This window comes from Melitaea cinxia, chromosome 16 (genome assembly GCF_905220565.1).
Source record: "Melitaea cinxia chromosome 16, ilMelCinx1.1, whole genome shotgun sequence".
NCBI classification, from domain to species: Eukaryota; Metazoa; Arthropoda; class Insecta; order Lepidoptera; family Nymphalidae; genus Melitaea; species Melitaea cinxia.
In genome coordinates this window covers 6812501-6823267 of record NC_059409.1, presented here as the reverse complement: position 1 = coordinate 6823267, position 10767 = coordinate 6812501, and the positions used below count along the sequence as shown (strand labels likewise).

The window sequence follows — 10767 nt, the reverse complement described above, 5'->3', positions numbered from 1 at the left end:
TACAATAATGGATTTTTAAGAATATAAAATATTTTGTAAATGTTAATAAAAATTTCGTAAATGACTGTAAATAAAAGCTTTGGTGTTGATACAAAAATATTATTATTATTGGCTTTAAATAAAATTATTGATTTTCATTGTACATATATATATTACTAATTCGAAATTTAAATATTTTGGTTTGCTTTTTTTATGTATGCTTAAATAAATTTAAATATAATACAGCATGTTTTTATATAAATAAAAATAATAGAAACGCTATTGAAATAATATTCTACAACATTTAATAAGAAAAAAAGGTTCGCTAAAACAATTAAAAGCAACATTACAGATACCATTCATTTAAAAATACAATTAACCCAAACACATTCATTTAATTTTACAAGCTAAAATACTGTTACAGGAAAACATTGATTTTGTTATACATATAAGACAATTTTTTTTTGGTTAACTAACACATAGACATATATATTTTATATTAGAGATAACAACAGGATTATACATTATGGTTTTTTTTTTTGTCATTTGAGGTAAATACTACAATGTAGGCACACGAAGGTTTTATGGGAAATTTAAAGCTTCATTTATAGAATAAAATATATGTAAGTTGTAAATGTTTAGTCTATGATATACGTTTAGTAAAAGATTGTGCGAATCACAGGAGAGGAAAGGATTTGTATCCATTAGAGGAGAAAAAAATAAAAGAAATGGTTCAAATATAATTTTTAAAATATAGGGTCTAACACCGGGACGAGGAGATCTCGCGTATGAGATTCAACTACACATTTCCTTCTACATAAACTTAATACTTTGTTATATTTTATTGAGTACACTATATGTATTATTGAATTATGTAACATTTTACATCTAACATTTAGAATTCGATTACATGTATTTAATTAAATCTAACCTTTATCAGCGATCAGTCAACTTTTGCGTGCCAGAGACTACAAGCAATTATTGTGAATGGATCTTTCTGGGGGACTAAATCTTAAAACGGTAAACAGTACATAGAGATAGAAAGATGCTTCCAAATTCTAGTTTGTAGAGTGAGCAAAATGATTCCGCATTTAGTTAACTGTTAGGGCGGATATTTTTCAATTCATAAAGTTTATTGTAATTTTAAATCTAAATTTTATGTAAATAAAACGAACTCTCCCCAGATCCCGACCCAAATTAGCTATTTTATTTAATATCTGATCACAGTAGTGACTCTTTCCAATTTGTCTTTAAAATCTCATTAATTAACAACATCAAATACTGTTTTATTTTTCCATATGCCAGACTACATGCTTTTTTTTTATCTCAAACCTTTGGTACCAAAAATAGAGATGATTATACTGAAAACGTCTAGCTAGATGTAAAAAATATATAGGTATCAATGAACAACAACAAGGAAAGGTATCCGAGAAGTGTACAAATGTTTCTCGCACCTCTACTAAAGTACATCTATAACAATAATACTTTTAGAAGGCGTCGTCATACCACAATTAGAAGAACCGAATCCTATCGCGCTTTATATTCTATCTAATACACTGATATTCCTCACAGCTCCTAGTTTATATCCCGTAGTCGAAGCTTTCGAATTCAGAAAACCTTGAGTCTTGTTTCTGAAGGCGTTGTTGACAGGCTTCAATGTAACCCTCTTGTATCCTGTACATTCCTGAATTTGCTTGATACATCAAAGTTTCGAGGATACGCTCATTTTTGATGGCTTTCGATGGTAGAACTACTTTTATTAACTCTTGTGGCGATATTCTGTACAGTTTCAAGTCCCTGGCTAATCTATCCATAATGCATTTAAACTCATTTTTGGCATCAGTCTTATTGGAAGATTTGGCTTTGATTTTGTTACGGGCCCAGCTCAACATAGCTTCGAATTTCCTCACCTCTGGTACCTCGAGGTTTCTACACATAATCATTTGTACCATAGACTCGGATAGATTGAGAAATTCTGAAGTCTGGAACAGCGCATAAGCTCTTTGTTCAATGAAGGCCAAAATCATGTTAACCAGTTCCGAAGCTGATGTATATCGCCAGTAGTAATTTTCTAATGATATAAGCATTGTGCATACCTGAAAATGAATTGTTTTCTTGTAGAGTATGAAACAAAATAAGGTAACAGAAACAAAAGTTTTTGTTGACCAAGTTAGGAATTATTACTATATGACAATGTTTTTAAGGTTTAAATTAGCTTTCTATTTTCTTCGTACTTAATTAAGTATATAAACATTTAAGGTGTGTAGACATATTAAACTTATTAAAAGTTTTAGAATTTCCTTTTTTGATTAACTACATACTCGTATACGTGATGATTCAATTCAATTTTATTATTTTACGTTACTCTTATAACTTAAAATTATTTTTATAGTAAGATAAAAAATTTAGGATTATGTTTATTTACCACTTCTATTCTCAAAAATTGTTTGGCATGATGGAAGCAAGCTTGGAGTAACTCCGGTAGATCATAGTGCTCGGCCGCGCAGATTAGTCCCGGGATGGACGCGCACGTGAGAGGACAGCTGCCCGTGTGCAAGTAGTCCAGGAGTATTCGGAATGTTTCCGGGTCAAATTCAATAATGGAAAACTGTAAACAAAAACAAAAATTATATATATATAAAAGCGCGCGCACGAGCAAAACTTCCGGACGAATGCACCAAATTACATATCGTTTTTGTTGTGTTCGTTATTTCCAGAACGAGGTTTGTATAAAAGAAAATAAAAAGAAATGTTTAGTTATGTTAAAAATAAATGCGACGGTGCGAAGTTCGGCGGATGAACTATCTGTTTGTTTATTATAATTTTACATGTATTTAAAGTTATCATTAGTATAATAATTACAGATTATTAAGCAGGTATGCAAGAATAAAAAAAAAAAAAATGAAATGTTAACAAATGTCACCTCAGTCTGAGCAAGTTTGGCACGGTCAACTTTCTGCGCATCAGCACAAACCGACAGCCGCGGTACCGCTAGGGCGGCATTTTTGTCTTTCTCTTTATCTTTACTTTCTTTATCTGTGAAATTAAATAATGTTATTATTATTGCTTAAATAAAAAAAAAAACAATTTAGGAAGGTTATTAGAGTTACTTTTGCAATTTAAATCCTATCCGAAACTAACAATAGTATTAATGTGTAGTGTGTAAAACTAATTAATTTTTACATCCAACCTTGACATTCATCAACTTTCCTAGATAAAATTGCATTCTTACGCAAAAATAATGTTTAAGAATAAAATAGAAGAAATGACGAAGATTACCGGGTTAAAAAAAACATACACACACGTTAAACTATTTAATTATTACTTACTTGAACAGTCTTGAGAGCTAGCCCATTTCTTTTTATCGTCAGCATTAAGTTGAGAATGTTGTTTTCGTATCGAGCGTCCCCAACCTGCCGTTATTGTGCCTAATCGGGAGAAAGCTCGCTTAACCATCGGAGAGCTAGGTACGCTCTTTGGCCTGAAAACGTTATTTAATATTAGTAAGATTTGAATGGAATAAGCACCCTCTATTTGTATGATTTCTGCCTGCTTGAATGTGTAATTGGTTACGTAGTTGTTTATTTATGTATTCCAACTAACGATACGAGTAAAAACTGATCATTAACCTAAGTCATAAAAACACAAAAATCCTATTAACTATCTACAACATACAGTTCAACACAACTCGAGCCAACAACAATAATAATAATAAGGTAATCAGCCTTAGTCAAGGCTCTTCCAGGAAACCTTAGGGTAAAGGAAATAGTCTATACGACAAGTTACTATAAATTTATTATACACTGGCTGACCCCGCAAACGCTGTTTTGCGATATATGTTATTATCCCCGTTAATCCCTACCCCTTATAGCTTAGGGATATGGACCAATATATGTTGGCCGATTCTCAGACCTACTCGATATGCACACAAAATTTCATAAATATCGGTCCAGCCGTTTCGGAGGAATATGGTAAATAACATTGTGACACGAAAATTTTATATATGAGATATATTCATAATAAAACATATACGTACATACGTACATATATACTTGTCGGGTGAGGTAGATTTCTCTCGCTATTCGTCTCTGAGTACTCGGTCTACTGTGGGCTTCAGTGGTCAATGTTGACACAAGTAAACAATTTACGATATCACCTATTTCTTGTAACACAGAAATCACTTAGCAGAAAGGTAGTTATTTTAGTAGAAAGGTACGCAGCACGGAACGCGGGATAGTTATTAGTTAACGGGGCGGAGACTAACTTCTTAGCATTCGATGGATTCACCGTGCGGGTGCCGAGTCCATTGTGTGGCAGAGGGAGAAACTCAGTGCAGTTCCTAGGAATTACGACCTAGGTGTGTAGGTTTAAGGAGATCCCCTTTGAGATGTACATCAACGCTCACCTTCACTCATTGAGTTGTCCACCCTGCCTAGCCAAATTATAGATCGTAATATAATGTGTAACAATTAATTCGTTTGCACAAATTAATTATTGAAAGCCACTAGCAGGATACAACAAGTGCATCGTACCAAGCCAGAGCCAAGCGTGCGCCGCTTAGCCGTGGTTGAAACGTTCGTTTTATACACGTCAGAATGACTCGAGTAATATAATAATGAGTGAGGGTAGGTGACTATCGAACGATATGCTAGGTAGCGTGATCGGTGCATCTGTTGTTTACAAATTCCTTGCTAATTGCGTACGACAGCGCAAGTGCCGATATATAATTATATACTTTTACTATATGTTCGGGGATAACTTCGTCAGTTATGAACCGATTTTGATAATTCTTTTTTTGTTAGAAAGGAGATATCTAAAGGCTTTACGACAGCGCAAGTGCCGACATACTTATAAATTACTTCTTTATTGTTGAGTTTCAAGAAAAAGCTTCCTAAGAGTCTTTTTATAAGTTGCAAGTGTTTGTACACGTCTAATATTTAAGGGAAAGGTATACTAAAGGCAATGTATATGGTGGGAGAACAGCCCCTTACATAATAGTCCCTCGATTAACAAATTTGCTACTATCACATTCGGTTGAATGTACCAAAAACAATAATATTAAATGAAAAATTAAAAAATTCTATCTCTCGAAAAAATCTTTTGATGAAACATAAAAATATTAAAATATTTTTTAAAAAAAACTAATGCAACAACTGAAACTGTAACTGAGATTGTTTTTTTTTTAACTACTATGTTTTTTACCATTATGAAATGTGAATTGTAGCATGTATTGTAACACGGGGAAGCCATAGCGGTCTCGCTCGACATCTCGAAGGCATTTGACAGGGTCTGGCACGATGGCCTTATTAGCAAACTTCCCTCATACGGCCTACCCGCTTCTCTCTGTGTTTGGATATCTGACTTCCTGAGGGATCGATCAATTCGCGTGGTTATAGACGGTTGCGAGTCCGATCGTTTGGTCATCAATGCCGGGGTCCCTCAGGGGTCTGTACTCTCGGCAACGCTATTCTTGCTGCACATCAACGACCTGCTCAAACCCGGGACCTTTGGGTATGCAGATGACAGCACCGTTGTCGAGCGTTACATGTCCGACGCACGAGCGAGTGGGTCTGAGATCCAGTCGCTGAGGGAAGCCATGATTCAGCGTCTGAACTTGTCCCTTAAAGCCGTCTCTGATTGGGGTGACGCAAATCTGGTCAAGTTCAACGCCTCTAAGACCCAGGCGTGTCTCTTCTCGGCAAAACGGAGTCCTTTCCAACTGACTCCCTCTTTCCGAGGTGTGCCCGTGCCCATATCCGGCCACCTGGAGCTTCTTGGCGTTACTCTAACATCCACCCTCAATTTTGGCTCGTACATAGAGGCAAAAGCTCAAACAGCTGCCAAAAAACTGGGCGTCCTCTCGAAGGTGAGACAGTACTTCACTCCGGAACAGCTTCTGAATTTATATCAAGCACAAGTTCGATCATGCATGGAGTACTGCTCTCATCTTTGGGATGGCTCAGCCAAGTACCAGCTGGAGCTTCTTGAATCAATTGAGAGACGAGCCAGGAGGCTCATCGGTGACGATGCACTGGTCGCCACAAAGCTGCAAAGCTTACATCATCGGCGTAGGGTGGCCGGCCTGTCGGTTTTTTATCGGATACACTTCGGAGAGTGTGCGCAAGAACTCCATGACCTGATTCCGCCCTCCCCCTTCCATCATCGTACAACCAGACGCTCTGCGTTACGTCACCCTTATATGGTTGACATTCCCCCTATACGCACTAAGCGATTCGCTAGTACATTCTTGATCCGTACGGCCAAAGAATGGAACTCTCTACCAGCGTCTGTGTTTCCTGAAAGCTATGACCTGGGGATCTTTAAGTCGCGAGTGAATAGGTTACTTCTAGGTAAGCGTGCTCCATCTTAGACCGCATTTTCACTTATCATCAGGTGAAATAGCGGTCAAACGCCAGCCTATCTATGCATAAAAAAAAAAAAAAAAGCATTGTACAAACCTTAGTGGTTTTCTTTTGCTACTTATAGTTGTGAATTTTTACATATTGTTTCTTTATTTGATAAATAAATAAATAAATAAAAATAGTCTAGTAGCTTTTATAGAACACCGATCTTAATATATTACGTTATAGTACTATTTTACTTCATTTAGTCAAACAAGAGGGCGTGGCCCTATGTGGTTAGATACCTACTCGGGATGGATATTTTTATTTCTACAAATATTTATTAATAGGTTTGGATGTCTATCATTGATGGTCTTCCCACCATGCCTCGGAGAGCACGTCAGGCTGTCCCGTTTGTTATCATAGACATACTTATAAATAATACATATATAAATATATATTTTACACCCAGACTCGGGGTGGGATTCGAACCCATAATCCTCAGAGCAGAAAGCAGGGTTCTAACAAACTGCGCCAACGGCCTAGTCAATGTTACAGGCTCAATCAAATCGTATCGTAAAGGTTACGAAATATATTTGTAAAATACATATACACATAAATAGTTTGCTATTATTAGCTGTAAGCTATTGAAATAAAATAAAATTTTGACGACGTGTTGCCGTTGGTCACAGCTCTGGCTTGAGATTGTGGCGCTGGCGGATGCGGGTGAGATCCTCATGCAAGGCAAAAATTTTAATGACCGTACATATCTTTGTGGTGGTCTGGGACTTTTTGCTTGTGTATTGTGTGTTTCTGGACCTCGGACACAGGAGTAACTCCGAGTAGGGGCCGTCGAGTGTGAGGCGTTATTCATCATTACAGCCTATACAGTCCACTGCTGGACATAGGCTTCCACAAGTTTACGCCAAAAATAACGTGAACTCATGTGTTTTGCCCATAGTCACCACGCTGGGCAGGCGGGTTGGTGACCGCAGGGCTGGCTTTGTCGCACCGCAGACGCTGCTGCCCGTCTTCGGTCTGTGTATTTCAAAGCCAGCAGTTGGATGGATGGAGGCGTTATTATTATTATAAAATGTATATACCTCGGCGACTCGATGTCGGGCACCTGCAGGAAGTTGCTGCTCTTCTGGCGCGCCGGCGTCGGCGACAGCAGCGTGGGCGCCGGCCGCGCGAGCAGCTCCGCCACCGGCACCTGCGGGGACCCGAACCCCGTCTGGATGCCGTACAGCATCTCTTGGAACACTCTGCGGAGTGACACGGCGTTAGTACGAGGCTTTAATAGATAGATAAAAACTTTATTGCGGTCACTACACTAACAGCTGTATGCTTATGCTGCGTGGCTACGGCACTAAAGAATTTAGCCACCCCCTCTCTTCCCGTGGGTGTCGTAAGAGGCGACTAAGGGATAACAAGGTTCCACAACCACCTTGGAACTTAAGAAGCCGACCGATGGCGGGATAACCATCCAACTGCTGGCTTTGAAATACACAGGCCGAAGACGGGCAGCAGCGTCTTTGGTGAGACAAAGCCAGTACTGCGGTCACCAACCCGCCTGCCCAGCGTGGTGACTATGGGCAAAACACATGAGTTCACGTTATTTTTGACGTAAACTTGTGGAAGCCTATGTCCAGCAGTGGACTGTATAGGCTGTAATGATGACTACACTTACAGTGCATAATTATAAAAGAAAAATACAAAACGTACACAAGTTAAGTACGCAAAAGCGGCGTTATTGCTATAGTTCAACTGAGAATCAAATGAGTTGTTCAATAGTATGTGTTCGTTACGATTTTCAATGAATGAAAACATTTTGAAGTTTACTTCTTGAGCAACAATACAAGACCCAGGGTATGAAAAAAAAACGGCGAATGAGATCGTGTTAAACAACTGATGAGTGACAGTGACGCTTTACTGCGCTTTTTACTCTTAATGTACGATAAAGGTAAGATATGTAATTGTAGCATTTACTGAATCGATCAATCGCGTCAATTAATTTTTTGATTTCAGTTTTAATTAATCATAATTTGAGTCACCTAATAGAAAATTTTAATTTTTTATTTATCACATTAACTGTTCTTAAAGTGTAAACTGCAGTCGCGTGTCGGAGCTGATACACACAGCCACTTATTATACGTCATACGTACCTGCTCCTTACACCCAATATAGCTCTAACGCCAATGAATTTAGTTTTTTGCTTTGACTGTCCCACTAAAAATACGACGTCAAAAAGTTGAGCGTTTTGTGCAACGTTTAGCTCATTGTTCAGGAAAACTCTTGTGAAGTCCTTAGCTAATTGGTCGTAATCTTCGAATTGATCTCTGACCGAATCAAGTAGAGGGGACGATGGTCTCATATGACCGATAGGGCGCCATGATCCTAGAAAACAACAAATTTCTACTTGTAGCAGTAACCTATTACCTACTCAAATATTTAACATTTAATGTAGATTTATTTATTTGGTTTAATAGCTTTCAGTTGTTATATGTCCAGTTAATATATGTTACTATATGTTATCTATTAAAAATACAATTGTTTTTGATGTTTGAGCCAAGGAAGCATAATACTGAATAATACTATTATACTCGTGTTATATAGTTTGAAATTGACATAACGATTTCTCTCATTTTAGGATTACACGTCTCTAGATAAATGAAAATTAAATAATAATAATAAACCAAATATTATGTACCGCGTCTATAAGGTTTAGGTATTTGTCCAGTTTCAGCGTGATTTTGTAGATTGGCTACGATATCTTCTAGCATTTGACTTCTAGTGCGTTCTTGCATTCTTGCAAACTTAGGCGCTGAATATGAGGCTCGTTCTCCGTTTACAATTTTTGTAAGCAGCCACTCCCTGAAATTATTTATAAATATTTTGTTTCAATATAATTTGAATATATAACTTAAATAATATGCTTTAAATAAATGACTGATATTTAGTTTATTTTAATTATTAGAATTCAGTAAAGTTATTATTACTTAACTATGACGTACGTATTTGTTACACCATTATTGTTGTAAAAAAATTGGAAAAAAAAAATTATAATACATAAATAATAAAGTGAATATGAGTACCTATAACACCGACAATAAATATATAATCTATGATCAGTATTTTACAAGTTGGAACTTACAATACCAATCATATCAGCTGTAATACGATATGACAGGAAGTGTCAATAACACTCGTAAACGTACACACCTGAACATAGGTCCTTTATCGAACACGCTTTGCTCCCACAAGTAGGGCTTGTAGGCCCCCACCTCGTCCCGGGTCACGACAGACACTTCATATCTAGTCGGTCGCCTTTTAATTTTGGCTGACACTCGTACTGGAATTTTAAATTTAACAGTTTACTACAACTTTGACATTAAAATGTAGCTCTTTCGCTATTTCAGATGTAACTATCTTATTTTATGGCTTTTCAGCCATTAATGATTTTCATTACAATGTTAAATCTAATAATAATTTTAATTTTGAATTTTCATTTTATTTTTTCTCTTGCTAATCGCTATGGGCAAATGGCTTGATATATACCTATATAGGTATATACGTACTACTATTCCCGTCAGATGAGTCGAGGCTCATTTTTTATGGCTTGTAATTTAGAAAACTCTCTACCCCAGAATATGCAAGTGAAATCATAAACTTTCTAATAAATGAACACTTTTTAGACTTATGTGCCCTTTTTTTTAAATTTTTATATTACAAAATTAAGGACAAAAGATATTCTTGACACTTCAGTAATATATTAATAGTTAAGAGTTAATCATAAAATGTCTTGTGTTCATTTGTACTTAAAATACTTACCGAGTATAAATGTATGTAAGAAATGACTTTTGATACACGCTGGTGAAAAAGCTGTATTGTCAGCTTCTAGGAAGACCACACAAACAATATCATTTCCTATGTGACGTTTCCTTTGCAGTTTCTGAGCGTCATGTTTTTCATACGGAAGAAGAGTTGACACGTGAAACATTATTTCGATACCTCGCCAATTTGTATACACTGAATATAAACCAGTCAAGTCGTGTACTGTGTCTAAACCACCCTTATATTTGTCAAAGCCTGAAATATAAAAATTTTATTTTACGATATACATAATGTTAGAAGATTTGTCATGGTCATTAGTTACATTAAATGACATAAGAATCTGCTAGTCTAAAGTATAATATCTGTAGTAATTAAGTATTTTTAATTATAGATATATAATGTTTTTTAATATGGTAAGTCACACTTTAAAAGTTCAATAATAACGAGCCTATATATCTTTCTTAGCCTCTTCTTTAGCATCTTTCTTTTAGCCATGTGGCTCAAGTATTTTCTATATGTTATTAAATATTTTCAATAAATATCCATTTCCATATTGCATGCTTATTAGTTACTGGTCTGAAATTATGTACATAATGATATTCGTCCGGAAAAT

At 36.2% G+C, this 10767-nt stretch overlaps 1 protein-coding gene across 1 annotated transcript in view; it reads right to left on the bottom strand.

Moving 5' to 3' along the window:
* Nucleotides 1-267: 267 nt before the first annotated feature.
* Nucleotides 268-10767, bottom strand: part of LOC123661238 — a 104685-nt gene continuing 94185 nt past the window's right edge. Inside the window, exons 11-19 of the mRNA XM_045596224.1 lie at nucleotides 10152-10409; nucleotides 9543-9672; nucleotides 9031-9194; nucleotides 8486-8717; nucleotides 7424-7585; nucleotides 3309-3460; nucleotides 2903-3015; nucleotides 2405-2587; nucleotides 268-2075 (exon numbers count right to left, since the gene is read on the bottom strand). Coding sequence (XP_045452180.1) covers nucleotides 1560-2075; nucleotides 2405-2587; nucleotides 2903-3015; nucleotides 3309-3460; nucleotides 7424-7585; nucleotides 8486-8717; nucleotides 9031-9194; nucleotides 9543-9672; nucleotides 10152-10409 — 1910 coding nt within the window. The 3' untranslated portion in view covers nucleotides 268-1559. The remainder of the gene's footprint in view (nucleotides 2076-2404; nucleotides 2588-2902; nucleotides 3016-3308; nucleotides 3461-7423; nucleotides 7586-8485; nucleotides 8718-9030; nucleotides 9195-9542; nucleotides 9673-10151; nucleotides 10410-10767) is intronic.